The sequence below is a fragment of the Catharus ustulatus genome, chromosome 4 (genome assembly GCF_009819885.2).
Source record: "Catharus ustulatus isolate bCatUst1 chromosome 4, bCatUst1.pri.v2, whole genome shotgun sequence".
Classification (NCBI taxonomy): Eukaryota; Metazoa; Chordata; class Aves; order Passeriformes; family Turdidae; genus Catharus; species Catharus ustulatus.
Genome location: NC_046224.1, coordinates 24,131,383 through 24,156,853, shown reverse-complemented (window position 1 = coordinate 24,156,853; position 25,471 = coordinate 24,131,383). Strand labels below are relative to the sequence as shown.

At 53.1% G+C, this 25,471-nt stretch overlaps 1 protein-coding gene across 3 annotated transcripts; it reads right to left on the bottom strand.

Moving 5' to 3' along the window:
* Nucleotides 1–723: 723 nt before the first annotated feature.
* PDGFB (platelet derived growth factor subunit B) lies at nt 724–21,179 on the bottom strand. Of its 3 annotated transcripts, none has more exons than XM_033058641.1 (8): nt 21,088–21,179; nt 15,147–16,020; nt 8,500–8,596; nt 5,257–5,340; nt 4,583–4,788; nt 2,804–2,945; nt 2,229–2,398; nt 724–1,013 (listed from the first exon to the last, which is right to left on the bottom strand). In XM_033058641.1, exons 2-7 carry the CDS (start codon nt 15,300–15,302, stop codon nt 2,262–2,264), a joined length of 822 nt encoding a protein of 273 aa, XP_032914532.1. In that variant the 5' UTR covers nt 15,303–16,020; nt 21,088–21,179; the 3' UTR covers nt 724–1,013; nt 2,229–2,261. The 3 variants fall into 3 exon arrangements, with proteins under 3 accessions (XP_032914532.1, XP_032914530.1, XP_032914531.1); XM_033058639.2 differs by having other exon boundaries at nt 15,147–16,247; nt 21,088–21,161; XM_033058640.2 differs by having other exon boundaries at nt 2,233–2,398; nt 15,147–16,247; nt 21,088–21,161.
* Between the last annotated feature and the right edge of the window lie 4,292 nt (nt 21,180–25,471).

The window sequence follows — 25,471 nt, the reverse complement described above, 5'->3', positions numbered from 1 at the left end:
CCACTGGGGAATGAAACCCATTTAAGAACATATATATATATATATTTTTATATATGTATGTATAAATACACATACACACGCACACACATGCACACGTATATATATACACACACACACGTACACACGCACACATCCAGAATGAATTTAAAAAATAATTTGAGTCCGAGCCTGGAAAGTTGAATTCTCCACCAGCATGTGCAAAGATGGCTCCCCTTGGCAGGGGCCGGGGGCGTGGAGACGATTCTGCCGCCGTGTGCTCCTTCCCCATGATCCAAACACCTTCCAGTCAGCACCAGGAGCAGGGCAAAGAGGGAGTGGGGGAATGCATTTGGCTTCTTTGTTTTGTTTCTTTGCTTGTTTGTTCTGTTCCCCGAGATGTTGTATACCTTAGTGGTTTTGGTTTTTCTTTTTAAAAATAAAATATACACACGCACGTTAAAAATATATATCTGTCCAGGTAGGGCGATAAAAGTCCTTAGTGCATTTTCCATCATTGGTCGCCGCTCGCCATCTGAGATTTGCCTGTTTCCAAAAGATAGGTCCAATGCAAGAGGAGATCTCAGCTGGGCCGCCCCAGCCTTACCAGAATCATGAGGGAAAGGGAGGATGTTCCCCTTCTGGCCTCTGTCCATCTGTTTTTCTCCTTCTCTCAGAAGAAATTGGACCCGCTCTCCTTTTCACATTTTCCATCCTGTCCTCCGTAGCAGGGAAGGAATTGTCCTGTTCTCATCGCAAGCTGTGGCTGTTGGCATTCACGGGTTTGTTTGTACTTTGTTCTTTTCTCACATATATATGTCTATGTAGGTCATCCTTGTCCTTTTGTGTGTGTGTGTGTGTAAAACTTTAAAATTATGCTAATAAATGAAAGGGAGACTTTGGTGGGAGAAGGTCCACTGATGGAAAGGGAAGCACCAGTTGCTGTCTGAATCAGACATCGAGGCAGATGGACAAAGAGGAAAAGTTATCATTCCAAGGACCCCATGGGGGCAATACAGCAAATATATTAAATAAACCTGGAAGTGAAACAAAACCAGACACAGCATTAGAACATGCAACCCTTTGCCCCCTGCAACTCCCCTCCTATCCCCTTTTCTCCTCTGGAAATATTTGTGCTAAAGAGCCAGATTGGAAGCCTGAGAGGACTTTTGACCTCCTCTATTTTTTCCCCTGAACAGCTTGAGCCAGAGCTGAGGTTTACATGGGTTTGAATAATTTCTACCCTGGGAACTTTAGGCTGGCCAGGAGAATCCTGGGATCATCAGAGCCCTCGTAGTGCTAAGCGTGGGAATCCCAGCCCCAAGACACTGCCTGGTGCCCCGTGTCCCAGCTCCTGAAATGCCACACGTGGAAGCCTGCTGTCCCCTCTCCCAGGGTCAGGGGAAGTGAATGTGAAGTGCTGGCCTGGGCTTATTCAAGAGGCTGCAGCAGAGCTGGAACTGCTGAGCTGGGGGCCGGGGCTCTCCCTGTTAAGCTGTGTCACCTCTTTAAATTCAGCTCCCATCAACCTGCACCCTGCACTAATCTGCACTCTTTCCCTCTTTTCTGCACCTTTTCCTCTCATGGGGAGCCAGGGCTTAGCCTCCTTCCCCTTGTACAAGTGAAATTCTTCTGATGATGAGGGAATTACTCCTGTTTACACAAGTCATGGAGAGAAGAATCAGACCCTGGCCTGACAAAGTCCAGATCCCTTGCCAGAGATTCCAGTTCTCCTTTCCCCTGGTATGACCTTTCTCATGCACATAGGCTTCCCTCTAGGAGAGTGATGAACCAAAAGTGCTGGTGCCTTTCAGTCTTTCTGCCAATTCAACTAATGAAATATAAGGAAAAGGGATCCCTAGAGCAACATTAATTCTCTGTTTTCAAAGGAGAACCAATAGAGAAACTAGATCAGGAGTTGCTCCACAGAAGAGATGAATTAGATGGACCCCGCGGGGATTGAGCTGTAGGGAGAAGCTTGTTCTCTGCCTGAAAGGGAAGCAGAGAAAGGAGAGGGCGGGGCCTGAGAGCAAGGATGGCTGCAGCAGGATCACTCCAACTTTGCAAAGAGCCGTAATTCCATAAATAGAACGCACATGTTGGCACCCAACCTCGTTCTCCCTCCTCCTTCAACCCCGGTTTTGTCCTGCAGCAGCCCCACGCTGAACGAGCAGCTAGTGGTGTGGGAAGGGTCCAAGGTGCCATGTCCCAGGAGGACATCTCTGCTGACTGGGAAAGCAGCTTGCTGTTACCTGCCTTGTGCTCTCTCTCCCCTGCCAGCACTTCTATGCTATGAGGATTTCTTTCAGCACTTTCTTATCGTTGACATGCTTGTACTTCTTATGTTTCCTCTTCTGTGCCGGCGGCCGGCGTACTCGCCGCCTCTGTGAGACAGCGGCTGTGGTGAACGCCGGTGACAAGCCTGCCAAAACAGAGGGGAGAGTGTCTGTGCAGCCAGGGGCAGACGGCTCCTGTTGAAATATCCTTCTCCACACACTGCCAACAAAGAGCTCTGCAACAGCAGGGCCACAAGGCCTCTTTCTGTTCTTCTGTTCCTTGTCCTCTGTTCTCTTCAATCTCTGCCCTCTCCCTCTTCCCACCATGCCCTTCCCCTCACCTCTCACCTTCCCCTCCTTCTTTCCCCTCACTTTCAGCCCCTTCCCGGCAGGCAGACGCCCTGGGAAAGGTCCCTCAGCTGGTATAAGCCAGCGAAGGCCCTCGGGTTTCCCTGGAGCTAAGCAGATTGAAACCAGCGGAGGTCCCTTTTCTCTCTGCCCAGCCCCTCCTGTCACACGTCCCTTCATTCTGCCAATGCCCAGATCCTTACGTCTCTGTTCGCGTTGCCCTGGGCGGATGCTCCTGGGGGGTGGTCGGGACACGGCTTCACACCGACACTGCACATGGTCCTCCAAAGGCACAACGACTTTGGTGAATTTTGGCTTCCTCTGGACAAATTCGATCTTGTTCACCTATTTGCAAGAGGAAGGCAAGCAAAAGATTAATACAGCCACGGCTCCCACTTTGTAAAATTACTCAGTGTCAGTGCATTTTCGTCCTGGCTTTCTTCCTAAAGGGTCAGAAGGCAGCTTACAAAGCGCTGCTCAGACTCAAGACTCAGACTCAGGGATGGTGTGTGTGAGAGATAATTCTGAACACGGCGGCAGAGCAGACCCAGACCAGGCAAGTTTGGATGTCTCTGGTTGGTTCCCATGATCCTAACTATTGCCAGAACTTAAGCAGGATGGCTGGTTGATTAGAAACATGGAACATGCAGGACCTGCTAGCCTGTTTCTGACAGATGTGATGGCAGAGACCTGGGGCAACCAGGATAATTCCCACAGGAACCTACAGGAAGGGCAAAAGGAGCAGAACTCAGGTCCAAAGCAATCTAACACAGCCTCACCAGCTCTGCTGAGGCCTGTCTGAATTTGTCTCAAGCTCTTTAATAACGCGCAGGGCTGAAGCCCTCGGCTCTTCATGGGAGAGGCGGTGCTCTGGAAATTCCCCCGGACTCTCCACCAGTGCTGACTCAGAGGGAAGACTCATTACTCCACATCCCACCACAGGGCACAAACTTTCTAGGGGGTCCTCCCACTCCAGCAGCAGCCAGGCCTGACCCCACTCAGCTTATCTAACAACTCTGCGGTCCCTGAAGTGCGCCACAAGCTATAAATACTCACTGTGCTGTGCTTCTGGGATGGAATTCCTCTAAACCCACTGCCCCCAGCAGCATCCCTCAGCCAGCGCCGAAGCAGCCAGGCTGTTTATCTTTCCTTGAAAGCCCACTCCACACGCTTCAGACCACACGCTGCTCGCTCGACAAACACTTCCAGCCAAACAATAGAGAGACCTCTGTCCTCAAAGAAACCATTTCCAGGTCACTTTTTCAGGCTGGCTTTTGACCTCTCACTTGTTTTTTTCCAGAAAAACAACTCCTGCTCCCCCCCATTTTTCCTCGTTCAGCCTGGCTTTTCTGAGAAAGGAATTTCCTGATGAAAAGGGCTGTGTGTGAATACAATCTCTCCCAGCCAACCTCTGCTGCCTGCCTGGGGGAGTCTCTTATGGCTCAGGCAGAGGATTAGTATTGGATGAATATTATTTTTAAACAAGCTGTCTGGGAGGAAGCTGTGAGGAGATCACTGGTAGCTGTGAGGGGAGGATCAGAGCAGGAGGTTAGCTGTCAGGTGTCTGCTGGCTGATGGAGCAGGTCAGGAGGTAACTGTGGGCTGAGAAAGAGAAGCTGTTCCAGTGCACGTCTTGGAAAGAAGCTGCAGCAGCAGTGGGGGTGCAAACCCTCCTCTTTTTGCATCAAAGCAATGAAAGCACCCTGTTTCTTTTGATCTAACACAGCAGACAAGGCCACCTCAAGCCACGGGAAGGGCCGTGGCATGGAGCTGCAGCTGGGGACAGTGCCCTGTAGCTCTGCGTGGTGACAGTCCCCAGCTGCTGGACAGCACCAGCGGGATGTCACCCACACCAGCATCAGCAGCGCTGTGTGGCCAGCACAGAGGGGACAGCGGCTGCATGAGCCCCGCACCCGAGAGCCGCTCCACGTTTGGGGCACAGGGCTGGCAGGAGCAGGGAGCGGGGGCAGTGTGTCCCCTACCTGGACGTGCCGGACGCGGATCTGCGTGGGGCGGCACTGCACGTTGCGGTTGTTGCAGCAGCCGGAGCAGCGCTGCACCTCCACGCAGGGCGGCCACACCACGAAGTTGGCGTTGGTGCTGTCCACCATGCTGCGGGAGATCTCGAACACCACCTCCCGCGTCTTGCACTCTGCAAGGACAGCTGTCTCTGCTGCTGCCAGAGCATCTACAAGGGCCAAGAGAGAAGCAGGGGATGAGATGGGCATTGCAGCTGTCAGCACTCCACTGCAGCCACCTCTGCTGCAAGTGAAGGACCCCACACGGCTCTCACGTGCACAAGCACACACATGTGTTCTTTCTATTTCTCCCACCTCCCAGCTCTGTCCCTATACAGAGCCATGCCCTGTGGAGGAAGCCCCAGTACAGTGATGCTTCTCACTGCAGCCCAGGCAGGAGATGACACTTCCGAGCAAACAAGCACCGTCGGGATTTAAAGCAGAGCAGTGCACAGAAGTCCAGACTCCCTCTCCTGCCCTCCCAGGGTGAAACATCCAGCTCCCACTCCAGGTCCAGACCCTCATTCTCATGCCTCCACACATACAGGTGCACTATAACCTCTGCCCCTACATCTGTATCTCAGACACCCGTGGCTGCTCAGGTGACAGCCCAACAATCACAAGGTGCCCCAGCTCACCTAGGCTGCGTCGCTCTCGAGACAGGGCCACAGGATTTTGATCGGGCTGAGTTGCATTCAGGTTCAGGCTCGAGCTATCCTGCTCTGCAAAGGGAAAGACATGACCTAATAGCACCAGGTAGAGGCAGGAGAAGACAGCAGGCACTTGTGCTCAGATCACCAGGCAAAGTGCAGGGATAAGCCACGGACCCGGGATGTCATGCTAGGTGTAAATCCACAAGCAAGGTCACAGCTGTGCTGGAGCACGGACACTCTTAGCTCGGACTAGGCTGCTCAGAGCAGCAAGCCTATCATGAAAGAGGGGACCCAGTCAGGTCTTGGAGAGGAGATCTCCAGCTCAAGAAAGATAAGACCTGTGTCACGACTTTCTGGTGTCAGAGAGGAGTTGCAGAGGGATTCAGATTGACCAGCTGAAACCAGGATAATACCAAGGATGATCAAAGAACAGACAGGACAAGGAGAACACTTGGTATTTAAGACAGAGGTGCCATGCTGGAACGGCTTGGGACTGGGAGAGGTGAGAGGGCAGGTGAAGGCAGGGTGGGTGGTAGGTGGGTGCTTGCTTTCTCTCTCTCAACTCACCTCAGCTGCTCTGGGTTAGAGCAGTTTTATGACAGAAGAGCAGAAAAATAAAGTTAAAATTACTTTTTCTCTAGACTACTCTAAGGTAAGAGGCAGGATCTGGAGGTGGTTCAGTCGGCGATGGGAGAGGAAGACTGATAGCATTCAGGCCAGCCCTGAGCGGTTCCCTCCCACCCCACTGCTTTTTCCCATAGGAAGTGCTGAATAGAGAAATGCCCATAATCCCCATGGAGCACTCCGACACGCAGCCCCTCCTGAGCTCGGGACAATGGCTGCGCTCGAAGATAGCTCCCACCCAGCCACAGCTCCTTCCTTCTCTGACCTGCTTTAGCAGCTGAAGGAAACTGAATGGACGTCAGCATCAAGGGAGCAATTTTCTTAAAGGGAATTAGGGGCCAGTGGAAGATCTCTGTTTATCAGATGTGTGCTGGAGCAGACTTCCCTTACCTATCATGTCCCATCCCTCTTCCTCAGCCCTGCCCTAGTGCAGCCCTCTCATAAAGGGGAGCAGGGACTTTGCTCAGGTCTCAAGCGGTTGATGATGGATTTGGGATAGGTTACACAGAGGCTGCATTCAGAAGGCAGGAATCATGTGCCTGTCAATGAGCAGTCAACATCTACAAGTGAGGTGGACAGACAGACACCCTTCAAAGTGGCTGGAAAGGTGATCAATTCTAGGCACCATTTGCAAACTCCCAAAATGAGAACTGGTGGATCACGCCTTAGAAGGGCCAGCCCCTTTGGGCTAGAGAAGGTGTCTGGATGACTGGGTAACATGGGCAGCCACTGCTTTGTGGGCAGCCACAGTTAAGGAGATGTCTCCCACTCTACACACTTCTGTTTCTGGGTCTGCAGCAGTGCCCAAGGAGAGCACAGTCTCGGCCCATCTGCCTCCTGGAGCTGCCTCATTCTAACTCCTTGTGCAGTCAGTGGAGGGAAGCAGCTGTGACACACACAGTGTGCACAGATAGCAGGGAATAGCTCCAGCCACTTTGGGATTATTTTGCTAACACACTAATTTGCTAATTCCTCACAGGGCAAGCAAATGTCCATGCCCCTCAGTCAGTACCTGGGAACAGATGAGAGCCAGGAGGTAAAACAAGGAAACAGCTTCACAGCACCGCTGTTTGTTTCCCTGACCAGCCTTTCTTATCTGGGACAAGAAGTGAAACCAGTGATTCAAAGCTCTGCAGCCTCCTTTCATATCCCTGGGCTTCTGGAGCCAACCAGATAAGCCCATTTTATTTCTTAATCACGAGGCTGGTTAATAGCCACAGTAGTGATGTATCTGTTGCTTGGACACTGGGCCATGACAGATTGGATGCATCTTCTCAGCTGTTCCTTGCCCATCCCTCCATCCTGTGGCATTTCACCAAATGAAGGTGGGGGCTACCTTTGGTGCACGAGCTGATGAGAGGAGAGCAGTGGGGGCAAAAGATTAGCAACAACTGTTGACTCAAAACAAATCTGCTGAGACTCATGTCCCTCCCTCCTCTAGGTTGTCCTTCTACACCCTGGATCAGTATTGAAGACATTTGGGGCGGGGGGTGGGACCAGCCTGGGACAATCCAGCAGGGCTAATTTTGGAAGTTGCCCCATTGTGTGGCTCGTGGACAAGAAGGAGGGAACTGGTGAGGGCAGGGAGCGGCCCTGGCAGTGGTGGGGACCCTCGTCGCCTCTTTCTAAGACAAACAATAGCTGAACGCAGCTGGTGCCCTCCCCCTCGCTTTCCCCCCCTGCCCCTCCAGGGCCGTTTTGAAAGGCAGCGGGAATGCTTTTGAGACTGCGCCAGTGGTTGGACTGGCATAGGAAACAAAAGCAGGAAATTCTGTTCCCCCGTAGATAGTGTCTCGGCAAGGATTACAAAGCTCAAAACAGACAAAACACGAGAGAGAAGTCGAGCTGGGGGGGCTGGGGGACGACGGGCGGGAGCAGGGTTAGAATAGAAAGGAATTTGCTCTGAAGAGACCGTTTATAAATAAATTCCTGGGCCAGCCCAGCCGCCGTGGCGCGTGCTCCAGTTCCCACACGTGCCGACCCCTCCACGCTTCATCGCTCCTGCTGCTCCCTGAACTCGAGCCTGGCCAAGTGACCCCGAGGCCCTGCAGCCCCCGGAGCTGTTATCTACAGGCACGAGGTGAAGCAAGGCTACCCCGGCTTAGCCCCTGTCCCGTAGCTCACCCATGGACACGTGCTCTGCTGCTCTCATCCTAAGAGCAGCATCTGGGAGCCCGCGGCCTTCTGTGGATGCTAAACCTGGAAACCCACTCAGCCCTCTCCTCCTCTGCCACCCTATTTCCACCTCCCATTTTGCTGCCTCCTAAACTGATCCTTGTCCAATTCAAGCCCTGGTGACTGAGCATCTCCCAGGGTGAAGAATGGTCATCTCAGTTTCTTGCGCCCACCTTGCCCATCTCCTACCATTTTTGGAAGCCAGTGTCCAGGCAGTGAGGAGATCTAAAAAGGCATCTAGTCACCTCTAACTCCCACAAGTTTCAGGGGGACTAAGTCTGTAAACAGCCAGGTCTTGGCTCCTGAATGGTTCCTATATTTACAATGAAGTCTGTTGATAGTGTGCTGCTGAAAAACAGAATATCCCCTCCCAGCCCCCGCCAAGACTTAATTAAAAATAGAGGAGTGTTTGGCGAAGAGGAGATTTACCTACGGAGTCTATCCGCAGGGCACGCTGGAGGTCGCTGATGGAGCGCACTGAGCTGCCACCCAAAATCTCATAAATGTCTTCGGGTATGGGGTCCCCCTGCCAGATGACAAAAGGAAAAGGGAGAAACAAGCATTAGAGAGATGATCTGCAAATGCTGGCTGTGTCGTGGAGCGGGAGAAGGGAATCAAGCGTGGGGGAGACACAACAGAACCAGCAAAATGCAAAGACGTGCGTTGTCTTGCGTTGGCTTTTAAACCTTGAGGGCTTTATTCCTTGTGAAGGCATGAACCTGAGAGCTGAGCAAAGCAAGAGAGCCCCTCTCACTGCTTCCCACAAAGCTGTCAGGACACTAAAAAAAGCCAAAAAATACCCGGGCTGAGCAGCAGAGCCCTGGACACTATGCAAGCAGCCAGCAAGGCTTCCTTCTCCGGTGGTGTATGACTTCTCCAGGTGGCTTCTCATTCCTGCTGCCTGCAGCAAAGGCGTTTTAACAGACTTCCCTTACACTATCAGATAAAACCTTCCCAATATTTCCCTCCGTTATGAAACTCCTTCACGGGCTTTGTCAGTTATCGTGTGTGTGTGCGTGTGCGCGCGCGTGTGTTTTCAAACCACAGAGGCCCAATAATATACATCATTTGCATACTCTTTTTTAAAGAAAAAAAAAAGGCTGGGGGTGGAGATGAAGATTGACCTTTGCGGCTGAGGCTGCCCCAGCGTGAGCCCGCAGCAAAACCACAAAAGCTGCAGGGAGGTGATGGCCTGAGGAGCTGATTTGGAGGAAGAAACATAAGGAGTTTGGGTGTCATTGCACACCAGCACAGAAAAACCTTAAGTAAGCAGGTTTAGCCACATCAGACAATGGGCCAAATGCAGAGTTTGTGCAGGCAGGTGCAATGCCATCAGTCTCTCGGGAATTTCACTCTGGCACTAGGCTAGAGCGGGCCCCAGTGACAGCACTTAATAAGAGTACAAAGGAGCGGTGTGGGAAAGCAAGTGCTGATTAAAACATACTTCCGAAAGGCTAGAAAAAGAGACAGAGGAAAGTACTGGTCAAAGTGTTTGCTTAGCTCCCAGCTCTCTTCATTCAGGGCTACTCAAGCGGAAAAGCTGCTCTTTCAGCCGGGTGCTGGATGGCGTCTGAGGCACAGCCCTACGCATGTCCCTGTAACTGAGAGGAGAGCTTGGCTTGTGTGCCTGTGAAACGCAGGGATTTTTGTGTGGGTTTTTATGGACATTTGGTGGCATGTGTGTGGTCCTCCTACTGTACAGCTATTCCCTCCCTGCCTGCGTTCAGTGCAGAACATTTTCCTTCCGCTCACAGCTGAGAAAAGCCACCAGGCAGGTGGCTAAACGTTGGCTTTAAACCTTGAGAGCTTTGGCCCAAACCTGCAGCCACTTTTGGATGGCTGCTTGAGCCTGGCACTCTCTCACACGTGCCTGTCCTTGGCCACCCACCGTTTGCTTCCACAGTAGGACAACAGGAATGCTCCCTCCTCGGCCCTGCCAGACCACCCTCTAATACTGTAACTTAAACTGCGATGCAGTGATGTGAAGGTTGCTGCAGCCCAAGGAGGTTCAGAAACCTCCCGAAGAGAGCCACAGAGCAGACAACACCAGTCCTAAACCTCCACAGCCAGATTCACCAGACAGCTTCAGTCAGACCGAGCTTTCGTGCCCTGCTCCATCCTTGTCACTGTCACATCTCACCACAGATCTGGCTGTCCGCCTGCAGCAAAAAGCAGATTTTACATCCCCAGGCATTACTTCCTCAGTCTCTGAGGGAGAGGGAAGCAGCATCAGTGATGAATGCACAGCGAGAGAGAGACTTGTATAATTCAGGGATCACTGAATAGCTGCGAAATGAAGATGCCTTCTGACATCTCCTGCTGCGTGAGGAAGAGAGGGACCAACAGCCTGGTGCTGGAGAGGCTCTGCAGCACTTCCCTGCCTTGTGCCACACACATTTACTGGAAGATCATTTGCAATTCCCAGTACTTGCAGTCAGAGCTCGGTGCTGGGTGGTGAAATTGCAGGCTTTCAATGTTAGCACCTGTCAGCCAAATGCGTTTGTGTACAAATGCTGCTCTGCACGGATGCTCCTGGACCTTCCTGACACTTAATACATGTAGGAAATGGAACTTTATTTTAAACTCCGGCACTTGCTGGGGGGAGAGCGTGGGCAGGTGTTACGAGACTCGGCGACTTTGGAAGCGAGCTGGGAGGTGTCACCTTGCTAACTGAGCAGGGGGAACAGATATGAATCAGGCATTGAAAATGCAGGCCCTCAGGAGCCGTATTTCTGATGACTGCCTGTAGCAATAAGCTCCACTCCCTGCTCACAGCAGCAGTTTTAGATGCCAGTTTTTTTCTTGTTGCAGATACTACCAGCATGGCTATGGTGTAACACCAGCCCACACGGCTCATAATCCTGTCCTCCTCCCCCATTTTTGTAAGGCAACTCTGTCAGTGACAACTGCAAACCTGTGAAGCTCCTTATTTTAGGCTTGTAAGTCAAGGCCAAGGCTGGCCTAAGAGCAGCAGCAAACCTGAGCTGCGTGCCTTGTCTTTGCTCCCTCTGGGGAGTGTCACTGGGAACGGCCATGGCCCCCACCCCAGCCCTGTGCCTGGGAGGCTCTGGGATCGGGCACTGCACACACCCAGGTTTGGGACGCTTGTGGGCTGAGACACAGGGAAGCAGAGGTCCATCAATCACCTCCACCTAATCCCATGGGGTCAGAAGGTAGAGGAGCATTGCAAGAGAGGTGGGACCCCCAAGAGACCAGCCCAAGCAGCTGGTGCTTTTCCTGCTTAGCAGCTCCTCTGGAGTTATTTGTCTAACACAGGTTAACAATCTCCTTTTTTAACTGTGCGGCAGATCAAAGAAGACTTTTGTCTCAATGGACTCTTGGCTGGCTGTCAAGTGCCCCAAGGCTTGGCCTCCTATTCCTGCGAGGCCCTGAATTCTTAGAAGAAAGTTTGGTCTTCCCTCCCTCCCTCTGCTCCCAGTTCCTGACCTTGACTCTCCCCTGAGTTGCAAGGGCACCCCCCAACCTGCCAATCCCTTGGCAAGGACATTCACTTCCCTTTCTTGTGCTGGTGGCTGGTGCTTGAGGGGCCATGGCACATCTGACAGAAGGCAGCAGGGCAGCTGCTGCCTGCACTGTGGCTGTGACACTGGCCTCAGCACATCAGTTCTGCTCCCCTCCTCACAGATGTCCTGCAGCACTGTTTGGCCACAGCAAATAAATGCAGGTGCAGCAATTCCTCTGTTCCAGCTCCCCACACATGCACTCTCCCAAAATCTGCCTCCTCCCTAGCCCCATCATCTCTTTCTCTGGAGTTTTTTTCCCAATTTATGCTTTTGAGCACCAGGGATGCTGAAAGGTCCCCTTTCCATCAGCAGCTGCCAAGCTGGTGCAGGGAATATGCAGTGTTGTTGTCTACACCCTCTGGCGAGGGTTTCACAGTCTTGCCTGAAGGTGTGTCTCTTGGTAGGTACAGAGGAGGAGGAGGGAGCAAAGATTGTGCAAACAGCAGGGAAGGCAGACCCTCTTGCCTCAAAGAAATCAGACAAGGATACTCCCAAGGTGAGGACTCCTCCAGTTCCTTTTTCTAAGCTGGTGTGACTGCACATGAAAGGACAGAATGGTATCAGCAGCACCAGTTTGTGAAGGGCAGGGAAGCACCCACATATTGGCTCCTCTGCCCGGGAGAGGAGGACTTTCTGAGCACCTCCACACCGACCCTGGCAAAGGATCTTGGCAGCAGGGTCTCGAGTGATCAGCCAGGCAAAAAACCCCAAACAAACAACATTTTTTAATTCCCTCTGAAGCTGATGTGTGGACCCTGAGGGGAGACTCCACCGCATTCCCTGGCAGAGGGCAAGACCAGCAGCACCTGCCACCAGCACTTCCCTGGCACAGGGCTTCCACCCTTCCAGCACCACTCCTGGCTGCAGGGGGACCCTGGCAAATGCCTGCCAGAGTACTCTGCAGCAGGTACAGCCCTCTTCACATGAACCCCTTCCTCTTGGAGTCACGGATTGTGTTTCCCCCCTCCGTTACAATAATCAAACAACGTTTGATCTAGTCCATGTTCCTAAAATACAGCCAGACCTACCCACCCTTTTTCCATTTCAAGGGGGACTCCACTGCTCCTCCCACACCTCCCCTGCGAGGGCTGGAGGCATTTCCACCCCTGGGGCTGGTTGTGTACCAGCAGCTCTGGAAACAGCGCAGGAGCCCTGTCATTCCCTCCTGCTGCTGCACATCAGCTGACAGTGAGAGGGAGGCAGGGACTCGCCTGGCTCCTTCCACGAGCTCACCCCAGACGTGTCATCCATCCCGGTTTCCACTGCTTTGTCCTTGTCACTGCCTCGTGCTAGGAGGACTGGGGAAGAACGCCGGAGCCTTGCAGCAGGAAGACACAATGGGGAGCAGGGCCGAGGCTATAAGCAAGCACCCAGCCGCACCCCATTCCTTGGGAATTCCAGAAAGCGCTGCCAGTGGGGCTTTACCCCGGTACAACCACGACTGGCTCAGCCCATCTCTGTAAATGTTGCAAGGCAACTATTACAGCCCGTGGGGCAAATGCAAATGGGTTTAGCATCCTCGCTTCCCAACTGGCAAATACCTTCCCGCTGAGGCTTGTACTCCCTCCGGCTGGAAGAGTTCCAGGGCCCTCCAGCTCCAGATGGGTGTGATCAAAGAGGGAGAGGGACTCAGGAGGCTCCATCTCTTTGCTCAGGGCCTCTGTTGATCTGGGGAGCTACTGCTCCTCATGCACTTTCTCCGGCAGAGCTGGGGAGGAGCTGCAAGCCCCATTCAGAGGGCGACTCTGGTTCAGCAGCGGGGTGGGAGCTGTGCTGTCTGTGCCTGGTGCAGAGGGTGCAGCACACTGCCCTCAGAGGAACTGTGAGCACTGGCTGCAGGCTGAAGCATCTACCCAAGCAGAAACGTTCTTGGTTCTCCTGTCATGCAATGACAAATATCACAATTCCTCCCATGAAACCTTGGGCCAGAATTACTGAACTCTAACTCTACTAGAGCTGTGCAGTATTTCAATCTGATTATGGCAACTGAGTGACAGCTCTTTGGGATCAGACACTTCCATCTTCACCCTTCCCCAGAGCCAACCCTAGCTGATGTTTCATGCTGCATGAGAGAAAGAGATCTGAGCCATCTACAGAGGAAATACCATCCCCTGCCCAAAACAAACATGACCACTGCATAGCCCACAGCTCTAGCTGCTTCCTTTTGCGGCTTGGGCAAGGGCAAAACGGGCCCATAGCGAGGTGACGTGATGCTTTGCGCCCAACCTCTGCTTTGCCATCCCATGAGGGGTGCACCGACTTACCCTTTCCAAAAATGAGGAAGGAAAACAGAAAATGATGCAAAGAAGGGAAAGTTTTGGTGGAAGGATATTTCCTGCCCCTGACAATCAAACTGCTGATACAACCCACAGTTTTGCCATCTTGGGTAGAGCTGAAGTGGCAACCGAGTGCTGTGTGGGAATGTTAGGGGCTTTCTGATCCCCCCAATCTGCGTGCAATCACATGATGAAATGTGACAGCAGAGGTCAAAGGGTTTAGGGGTTTGGGGCTCATTTTCCTCAATCAGGGCTGGGGATGAGGCTTCAATTTCCATACAGGGAAACCAAAGTGGGTTGGGTGTTTGTTCAAATCCACCACCTGGCCCTTACCCTCTGCTCAGCTTCTCCTGCACAGCACATTCAGGACTGCAGGGCACAATGCTTGCGTGACCATGGACACAAGCAGACACTCACCTCCTGCCCCTTCCCCCAGCTGGACACACACCTTGCTGAATAACCACACCACTCGGTGTCGATGCGGTGCCTCTACTCACACCGTCCCCTTCCTCCCCCTTTGCAAAGCCCCACGCCCTTTCTCCACGGTCCCCCTGGCAATGCCAGGGTGGATTTCGCCCTGCGTTTATTCCAGAGGTGTAAAGAGGGCCCCGGTCCCTGCTGCACCCGCACTGCCGTGATGCCAAAATCACCGGGTGGGGTGAGAGGCTCGAGGGAGCCAGCGCTCGCCGCGGGGTGACAGCCCTGGGCGAGGCAGGGCAGGGAGCTGCGTGTTCCCCGGGGCCGCCAGCAGCATCCCTGCTCCCACACTAACCAAGGGCCGCTTCAGCCTGGTCTGCCCTGCCCCTGCAGCAGGGGCCAGACACGGGGGTGGTGTATTCCCAGGCCAGCCCTTGGAGGGCCCGTCCCGACGGGAAAGCCAGCTCCAGAGGGGTGCCAGCTCCAGAGGGGCGCACACTCCAAGGGGTGACCGCTTCAGAGGGCTGCCCGCTCCGGAGAGGTGCCAGCTCCAGCGGGGTGCCAGCTCCAGAGGGGTGCCCTCTCCAGCGGGCGCTGCCCTCCGGGCGGGGGGCGGCGGTCGCTGCCCGCCATTAGCGCGGCCGGGCCCCGCCGCAGCCCTTCCCGCGGAACGGGGCCGGGACCGCGCCCCCGGGCTCGGCTGCCCCGGGCTCGGCTGCCCCGGGCTCGGCTGCCCCGCGCTCCGCGCCGCTCCCCGGGCTGCGCCCGCCGCACCTGCGGGCCGGAGCCGCCGGGGCTCTCGCCCAGCGCGGGGCTGGCAGCTCGGCAGCACCGCCCGCTGCCCGCGGCGGAAACTCACCTCCATGCGGGCCAGGGGCAGCGACAGCATGAACGCGAAGACCACGCCGAAATTCATCCCGACTCCAGGCCCCGCCGGCTGCGGGCACATGGACGGCGAGCCCCGGGAGGGAAGCGCTTCCCGCAGACAGCCCCGCGGCCGCCCGGCCTCAGGCATCGAGGGCGCTGCGCGTTCCCATGTCCCCGGCGAGCCGGGAGGAGGTGGGAGAGTCGCAGGAGCCCTTGGAAGAGGACGTGGAGGTGGCGGTGGTGGTAGTGAGGGGAGACAGAAGTAATTCTCGGTGACTCCGCTGCCTCTGCGCTATCTCATAAGCCCGGTGGGGAAAAAATGCAGTCCCTCGGAATTAAACACATCCAGAGTCTGGGTCCCCCTTGCCGCAAGGGATGCTTCAGTGGTGCCTTTGGCTAGGTGGTCCACATGCTATTCGTCCTCTTGGTTTTCTTCCCTTTTAAGAAAATGTGTATCTGTAAAAGCTTTTACATGCAGGTAACAGTGTCTCTGTTCTTAGAAGAAGGTGCTCAGAATAAAAAAAAAAGATAAAAAGAAACTTTTCCAAAGTTTGGTGTGAAATCCAAAATAAGAAATCTTCTTCCTTAAGTTGTCCTCTTCTTAAAATGCTCTTTTCATTCTTTTGACCACTTGCTTTTTAGAGAAAAGTTGCCAGTGTACACTGAATTTCTTCCCCTTACATTAGATTCTGGCTCGGGTGCCTTCTCATTCCAAGTGTTGGCAGTTTGCTTGCACGGGAGGTTTGCTTTGGGTTTGGAGACAGGTGAGAGCAAATGTTTTTGCTCTGGGTTGTGAGTGTGTTTGTGTGCGTGCGCTGAGCCCTGATAAGCCTCAAAGTGGAGCCACTGATGCTGTCTCCCGTACTCTGTTGCAACAAGAAACGAAAAACAAAAAAAAGGCAGAAAAGGTAAAATTGCAGGAGAGGTGAGAGAGCCGACGGGTCTTTATTTTCTGCGAGCTGCAAGACAGACTAAGCTGGCACTCGGGGCTGCTCCTTTTATGAAGGAGAGGCGGTGGGTGGAGCATAACTTGCCATCCTCCTCTTGGCTGGGTATCAAGGAACAAATCTAGTGAGGGAGTAGCAGTTCATTGCTGACAAAATAAAAAGTGTGTTAATTTAAATGATAAATTAATTAAAAATGACTAATGCTGCAGCAACCTGTATAATGTGGCTTTAATATCGCGTGAGGAATGGGGACAGAAATTCCTGCCTCCTCGGCAAGAGATAAGAAGAGAGGAGTTCCCGGCACGGTAGTTTGTTATTTTTTTTGGCCCCAGGTTCTCACTGTTTCAGTCTGGAGCCCATTTCTCTAAGCTCCACTCGCCGCCTTCCCTGCCCTGCTACACCACTAGCTCCAGGGAGAGAGATGACTTTAATATCTTACATCTCTTTGTGTGCAGAGGGAAAAAAAGAAGCCAGAGAAATTTACACGTTGCTATAAGACAATCTGGTGTTGCTCGTGGCACCCGGAGGTATTTTGCTGCATGATTATCTCCACGATGTAATAAACATCTGAAGGAAAATTAGGCGAGCAGATATTTGCTGTGGGGGAGAGGGATGGGGAGGGGAAGGCTGCTAACAGGTGAGTTCAAGAAAGAGTCATATCCTATTGAAAAAACACCCTCTCGCGTACACAGGAGTGATCTCCCGGCGCCGACTTGCACACTCACACAGCACACTCCAGGCACGACCAGGAGGGATCTCTGCACCATCTTTGTGCAGGCTCCACCGATACATTCCTGCACTGTCATGCACCGCAGGCGCTCGGCAGGCATTCGCGCTGAATCCCAAGCATCTTCCCTGCTTTTTCTATGCTACGCACATGCTTCTGTTCGAGCCGCTCGCATGCACAGCTACGTGCAAATTTTGTCTCATTCACACATCCCTGGGCATCCATGTGTTCTCCTTCACTCTCCCCCTCTCTCTTCCCTTCTCACATACATACTCCCACTGGCATACCGGTGGCCTCATCTCACAGCATCACACATGCTCCCTTAGACTCCCCGGGTGCCTGCAAGCCTCCTGCAGCCAGCCCTCTCTGAAACACACGGTCTGGCACCAGCGCTCCCATATGCACCACCCGAAGTGTCTGGGTGCAGGAGGAGCAGCCACTGGAACTGAGCAGCAGGCAGCCCCCCAAATGCTCCTCTGTAGCAGGCACCTGACAGCACCTCCCAGCTTGGCTGAAACTAACTTTGGTCTCATGGATGTGGGTGTTGGTCAGGAAGCACAGAAACACAAAGAGTACTGGGGGTCCTCCATACAGCTTTCTTAAAATAGCCTGGGTCCTCTGGGGCAGCATGTCAGGGCACTCTTTGGTCACAAGGGATCACCTTCCTTCAGCCTAACCCAGAAGAAGAAGGGCGGGCAGATCTCTCCACAGCTGGGGAGTTGGTCAGAGCTGTGTCAGCTCCAAGGCCCAGGCCATCTGAGGTGCAGGAGTGCAGGGATAAGGAGGGTCCTGGGAGTCCCTCAAACCAAGCCTCAGGTGGCTCGGTTCCAATACTGGGGCTCAAGAGGAAGGAAGTAGAAATGCAAGGCATACCTTTGCTCGTTTCCATCGCCAGAGACCTTAACAAGACTTTATCTTAGATGCTCCAGCCATGTTAACCCTGTCCCACCCCGAATTCCTCAGGACGCTCTTAGAATTCTCCTCATTCTCCATCCTGGCCCGCCAGCAGCGTACCAGCCATTTCAAGTGATGATAATTCGGCTCTAACCCCCAAGCTGGGTGGAGCTGCAACCCTGATGTCCACCTGGGTGCTGAAGCATCTTTTGAAACTATAGAGGGCTTAAAAGAAAGGGTTTTAAAAGGGCCTTGGTCCATCTCACCTCTTTCCAGATGCCACCAGCCAAAGAAACACTGCAGCCTTGGGCTCCTTAGCAGTCAGCAGGGGGAAGGTGAGGATTTGAGAAGTCCTTCTACCTCTGTAGAGGGATCTGAGGACAGCTGGGTCCTGAATGTCCATGACCCTGTTATGTGTTTAAGGTTCCCAAGGGGTCAGTGGAGGCCCAGGTGCCTTTTGAGGATCTCTGCCCTCAAATAAGCTGACATGGCTCCACCACCTTCATGCCACCTGTGTGGGGAGTCCTCCATGCTGTAGTGGCTGCCTGGCCAGGACAGAACAGCCTGCGTGTGGGAGGGCTGAGCAAATTCCTCAGCAGGGAGAGATATTGCTGCCAGGGAGGAGAAGGTCTCAGCAGAAAGCTAGCAGGGACTGCTGCAAATTTCTTGCTTGGTAGCAGCAAGAGCTACTGCAGGGCTTGATTTTGGGGGAGATATGTGTGATGTGCTTTTTTTTTTTTTTCCTTGAATATCCGGCTCTATTACAAGCTAGATGGGATAGAAATAGAGTTATTTATTTTCACGTGGATGATGCTGGGCAGTTTTTAGAAGCTCGACATCAGAAACAAAAAGCTAATCCCTGTTGAACCTCCAGACAGCAAGGAAGAGGATGTTTGGAATTTGACTAATCATCTACCTATGACCCCGCCTGGAAATAGAGCAAAGCGATACTCAAGCTGCTCGGGCTTTGGTGGTTTTTCCTTACTCTTTCTGTTTTTAAGACAGGGTCAGATTTTTCTCTAGTGATGTCTTTGGACTGGCTGGGTCAGTCTCACTGGCACCAAGTTCTGTAGAGGTGCATAAATCTAAAACTGCTGTGCCTTGAGTCTGCTGGGGGCTCCTTTAATTCTCTTACTTCAGTGAAATTAGTTTGACATCTGTCCCACAAACCCCTACAACTAATGGGGACGACTGGGTCTCCCCCTCACCTGGCCTGTGTGGTGGGTGTGGAGGCCTGCAGGGCTGTTGGTGTCCCAGATGTCAGGATAAGAGTTCAAAACCACCATGGCAAATATTGGGAAGGTATTTTGAGGCTACGTGAAGCATCTGGACCGTAAAAATGTCCCATTAGAGCATCACGACTTGACAAGATCTGGTTGCAACTGTGCTAGCTGGCAATAGCTCTGCAGATAAACCGCAACAAAACCAGATTTCTTGACAGCCTGCACCAGGATTTCTTATTAAAACACTTTCACCACCACTACAGCTCTCAAACCTGCAAACAGCTGAACTCATCTCCCTGGTTATTCTCTTATCACTAGGGAGGAGAGCAACACGTGTCTGAGGACAATAGGCAGTTCCTTGCTGCAAAGCTGCTTTCCCTTCATTTCGTGTTGGTGGAAAAAATGATTGCACTAGCCACCATCCACAGCGCCATTAAGTGAGGGGTGAGATATAGAGATATAAATATTTATATTTATATTTATATTTATATTTATATTTATATTTATATTTATATTTATATTTATATTTATATTTATATTTAATTTATTACTTTTTTTCAGAGGGGGTAGAGAATTATGAAACAACAGGAAGAAAAACAGGGCTTACAATGGAAAGCAAGACTCAGTCTGAACAGCTGAGATGTCTCAGCCTCTCCATGATGAGCCCTATTTTGAAAACAATCAATGGAAAGAAATTAGGAGGTGTTGACAGCCAGCGTGTAGTCAGCCCGCCCACTCAAGGTATCTCACTTAGGTGTTGCTGCTGCTCCGGTCCCGAAGTTCAGGAGAAGGATGAGCAATCCCTGCGCCTACGCCGGGGGGCTGCCGCAGCCGTCAATGGAGGGCAGGCACTGCGCACCCAAACAGGCACCTGAGTGAGTTTTACACCTCGTTTACTCCCGGAGATCCGTTCTGGGGGCGAGCTGGTTTCACACGGCAGCCCCCGGCTGAGTGGGGTTCATCCTGGCTATCCCAGGGGATGGGGACAGGGTTATTGGGCGTAGCTCGCACTGGGTTTTACACCATTGGCCCCAGAGGTGCTGACATGAGAGCTGCCTCGACTCCCTGATGACTGAGCTCAATTTAATGGAGGAAGAAGGAGAAGAGACACCAAAGGAAAGAGACAGAGACAGGCAAGGAGCCTGGTGTTTGCATTTGGTGCTGGAGAAAAGCAGAGCTTCAGGGTACCCAGGGCTTGCATAATTTGTCTTCCCGCCCCTGGCACTGGCTGGGAAAATGCTTTCCAAGGATGAGTAAAACCCTGACAGAGCCAGCGGCTGAGGGGAAAGGGAGGGAAGGTGTCACCTAGGGAGCAGGCGTTTGATGGGACCTGCCAGGCTTTCCCTGGGAACCACACCCCTCTGCCTGTCTCTCTCCGTCAGAGGGATTCCCCCAGCCCCTCACCACCTCCTCCATCTCACCCGTTGCTGGCAGGAACCTGGCGGAGAGGAGAGGATGGGGAAGGGGGACGGGGACGAGAGTGCAGGCACACTCAGAGGGCAGAGCCCAGCCCCTGAACGTCAGGGAGGGAGAGGGCTCTCTCCGGCTGTGCCTTCCTGCCCCGTGCTTTGAGGTGAAGAAGGCAAAGGCATCTCACATCTCTGCGGATGTGCAGCTCGAGCAGGATTCAAAGAGAAAAGGCAAGGCTGGGGGGCACTGATTTCCCAGCACTTTCCCGTGTGCACACGCGTTCCTGCATCCAGTGGGGAGGAGGGGATGCAGCCTTCCCTGGTCATACTGCCATATACTTCTCCCCCACCCCAACCCCCAAGTTTAGGGTAGAACGGAACAATTTCCTTGCACTGGCAACCATCCATTATGTCTATGGATCTGCTCCCCACCCCATTCCCCCTCTCTTTCCTGTTTTGATGAAAGGAAAAAATGTTCTGCTTTCCTTCTTTATTTTTCCAGACTGGTGAATAGCACTCGAAAGGAATTTCTCTCCCTACCCCCTTCCCCTCTCCCAGTATAATAAATACATACGTATGTGTGTGTGAACACACCACACATCGCAGGTCATCTGTTGTTTTTCAAAAGGCATATACTATTTTTGTTTCCAAATTGATTTTTGGGCAGTGGTCCCCCTTTCCACTGACACCACCCCAGGCACTGCTTCCCCTGCCCTCGCCCTCTGCCACTCACCACATCCCCATCCTTTGCCCCCGGGTCCGCAGCGAGCGGTGGTGGCGGTGGCAGCAGCGAGAAGGAAGCTTTGCTGAGCTGGAGTAAAAATAGCCCCAGCAGTTACTCAGCTCAGAACGTAACATGACTCATGTGAAACGAAGATGAGGGTCGAAAACCAAAAGCAAGTCGCTCTCCCCCCGCCCCGGCCCCCACCACCTGCTGTTGCTGCTCACGTCACAGAGCAAACCCCACTCAAAGTGCTCCTCGCTGGGGCTCAGGGCACCAACCACGATGGAAAGCCCCGCTTGTGCTACCTGGTCCTCTTGCCCGCACCCCTCTGGTGGTGCTGACACCAGCAGCAGGCAGATCTGGTGATGCTGCAGCCGACTTTCAGCTCCTTTAACCTCCCTTAAACTGCGGGCCCTGAGCAAAACTGACATCCCACTGACACAGTGGGACAAAACACTCTGCAGCAACATCCTTCTGCCAGTGCTGGCTCCCAACAGCACAAATGCAGCCAGGCACCCCGGTTTGCTGTGCCTGAGCCTGAAGGGACGAGCGAGGTCATGCCCATGCTGCACCCCACCCTGTCACTGGGTGCCCCCCATGCTGAGTGGGGCACAGCTTGCTCCCTGGGCTGGGTGGGAGAGCAGCACGCCAGGCCTGGCAGGAGGCAGGCCGCCGCTATCTTGTGGCCTGTGTAATAAAGGAGGGAGTTTAAAAATAGACTTTGAGCTGCAATGCCGGAAAGGCAGCGAGACGTATAGAGCGGGTGTGTGTTTATGCTACACGCCCTGTGCCTGCCGCCCCGCTGCCACGGGACCTGCCCCAAAGCACGGGCACCGCTCACGGGTGCCCGCCTGGCCTGGGAGTGCAGGGCTGAGGGGAGCCCTGGGCTCTGCCTCACAGCTGCCAGAGCTGCTCACAGGTGCCCAGCCACCACCCCATCCCAAAGCCATTTGGAACGGTGGGACAGGCACCTCTCCCCCATGCCAGACCAACATGATGTGTAGCTCCTCCACCCCCTGTATATCCAGACAAAGTGGCATCTCTCAGGACAAAGCCTTTCAATAGATCCTCTGCCCTCTGCCCTCTGCTGAACAATGAGAAATCAAGGAATATTGTCCGAGCTGAATAAAAAGATCTAAATTTAGAGTGTCTGATGTGTTCTTGGTTTCCTGCCATAACTCCCCTCCTCCCCGTCCTCCCTCTTCATTGCTTGCTTAGTCTTATGCACAGAAAGGTTTCTGATGGGGTGAGATCACCACCAAGACCCTGTCTCCCCAGTGATGAGACAGAGGGGAATTCCAAGTTTGACTCTAGTCTCTGTTTTTGTAAGACAGGGAGGAGGGGAGTGCACTGCTTTTTTCCTCACCAGCTTAGATGTGCAGAAAAGGGAGGGAAACCTAAGATCAGGAGAGAGGAAACTTTCTCTCCCACTTCAGCCTCCTCAAGCCATGACCCTGACCTGCCCCAAACACTGCCCATATGTTTCCATCTGCTCATGGCATCCCCTCCTACAGCTCTGCCACAGCAACTCTTCAGAGCAGTGCTGTCCCTGCACTGTTCCAGCCCAGAAGCTCAAGCCTGTACAACCCTCACTGTCCTCCCACTTTCCCCAAGCAGGCCTGGCCAGAAACAAGAAGCTCACAAAGAACAAATAAAAGCAGAAAAAAGCCTGACACAACCCCCAAAAATGCCCAGAGGGGAGGGAGATGAGGGGTGTTATCCAGCAATGTACTCCCGATGTTTGAACAAGGGACTCCCTTGGGTTTGTGCCTGAAAAGTCTGGGTGTCAGGGGAATCTATTCATTTGTTTTCTTTTTTAAACAAAAAGGCCTTCCCATAACCACAGTGAGGAGGGAGCCAACACCTCTTGACAAACAGACATGTCTTAAGTGCACACATGGGAATCCTTTCAGCCTTGCTCCTGGAGAGGAAAAAAGCCTAGACTGTGCACTGACCACATTGCTCAGTGTCAGTGGAAAGGGAAGCATGCGCCAGCAGCATTTTCTGCACAAAGATGCACACCAGCAGCTAACTCAAGCTTGCCAGCATGTCTGTGGGGTGTCTGGAGGTGCAGAGATCTTTTCCAATAGTGGAATCCAGGCAGGTGGTCTGGGAGACTGACTCAAAAGCAAGGAAAACTTTTCTCACCCTCCTTTGGCTTCAAACAGCGTCTCCCAAGAGCTTCCTCTGACCCTCCCCAGCTTGGTCACTGAGTTGACAAGCAGGTGGAACAGGACTGTGAGGCCAGCCAGGCCCTCCCTGCTTTCCTCTTTCCCTGGCTGCATAATGTGTCTGGGGGGATTATGAGTCTTTTTTGTTACTATTATTTCTGATTTCCCTTTTGCCAAGCATTCAGGCACAGGCTCTTTAGAATGATGCTACGCCAAGCGTGCCAGAGCCATTGGTGGGAGAGGAGAGGGGAAGGAGCAGCACTAGGTGCTGCTCACAGGGAAGGGGAGAGCAGCCACAGCCTAGCCAACACTGGCAGAGAAGCCAATAAGGGCTGGGCACACTGGGGCAGAGAGAAATGCTCTCCTTCCCTCGCTCTCAGAAGGAGTGAACAGCACATGGGACTCAGGAAGTGAGAGGGAGAGCTGGGACCCATTTGCTGCTGGAGAGTGAGTTTAGTGCCCATTCCCTGCTCAGAGGGATTGGCAGTGCTGGAGGCTGGGGAATGGAAAAGTTCAGGTCTCCCGTTCCATGTGCAGCTGCTGCCAGAAAGCAGCAGACTAATGGATGCAGCAGGGTGGGAAGGGAAAAACCAGCACCAAGGCCCCTGGAGAGGAGGCTTCCTACCTTGGTCTGGCTTGCCACCAGCAAGAAGAGGGCTGTTCCACAAGAGGGGACACTCCAGGTGTGACTCCAGCCCGGGTGAGACACCCCTGTTCCAGGTACAGCTCCTCAGTACCTCAGCAGAGACAGAGATGGGGCTGGAGATGAAGTGACCACAAAGCAGGTGTCGAGTCTGTCTCAGAAAACTGGTCAGACAGCCAGGGACAGGAACAGGCACAGATGTACCTCCAGCACAGCTGGGGCTAAATGGAGCATAACATCAAGGTGTGTTCTCACACCTCATGGAGGTCTGGGCTCCATGCATGGCTCCTTGTAAAATGCCCTGGCCATGGAACTGGGTGAGGATGATGGCTCAGGACTAGTTTAAGGTCACAGTGTGAGGACAGGGAACTTGGAGCCAGGTTGGGATCATAACTTGGAAGCAGTGCAGGCACATGAATGTGCTTCTGAGAGACAGAGATGAAAAAAGACTCCCAGAGGCAGGCAGATGTGGGGAGGGGTGCCAAGGCCCCACTGTGGAGAGCCAGGGAGTGGGAGGGGACATGGGAAAGCCAGTGTTGAGAGGCCATAGGAGCAGAAAAAGCGATGCAGTAGCACCCTAAGGTCACTAGGGAAGCAGGGGGGCAAGGTCCATGGCCTTCACCCAAGAAGGAGGGTCCAGGTCACACACAGAACCAGGCACTAGGACAGCTTGGGACTGAGGAGCACTCACCTCAGACCAAGCACACCCCCAACATGGTCCCACAGTGATCAGCACCACCAAGGTGACAACAGGGACAGATTCCAACCCCAGCCTCAGACGAGTGAAGATACTGCCAGGAGCAGCAGGGGACAGGACTGAAGGCAAGGCTGCTGCACAGGTCCAAGGTGCATCCTGGAGACCAGGCTACCACCAGCTAAAGACTGGAGTCCACTTGGAACAGCCAGTCAGGAACGCAGGACAGCTGGGGATGAGGCTGGGCACAGATACACCCACAACAGAGCTCAGGCCAGGAGCAGGTACCTGGACCTGAGCTTAGATGGAGCTTACATGGCGTGAGGGTCCCAGGTGAGCCTGCCTGGGGCCATTTAGCCCCACCAATGTGCTCATGGCACTGCTAAACATTAGCCTTCCCCAAGGCAGGATATTTCCAGCCTCTTTAGGGTGTGGGACCTGTACATCTGTCCCTGGTGAGGCTCACCATCTGGGCAGGATGTTTATTACCTAAGCCAGCCAGAGGGAAAAGAGGCTCAAAAGCCAAGACACACCTGAGCAACACGTAGTCAAGCCCAACGATCCTTGCCTGGCCTCATCCTTCTTTCCCTCACTCTCCCTTATTCTCTGGAATGACAACGCAAGATACTGACTCCATCTCTGAAACCTATGCCAAGAAACTTTTATTTTTAAATTCACAAACAATGACCTAGCAGCTGGTCCAAGGCTTTTTTTTCCCCTTGCTAACAGAGTGGAAATTATATATATATATTTAATTAGCTCATCGGAGCAAAATTTCCCTTCCCACCATTCTTCATTAAAGGCAGATGTAAAATGACCCCCGACTCCAATCTCTATTGAAGGGGGTGTGACCCCTCGCCATCTAACAGAAGTTTCCAGAAAGCC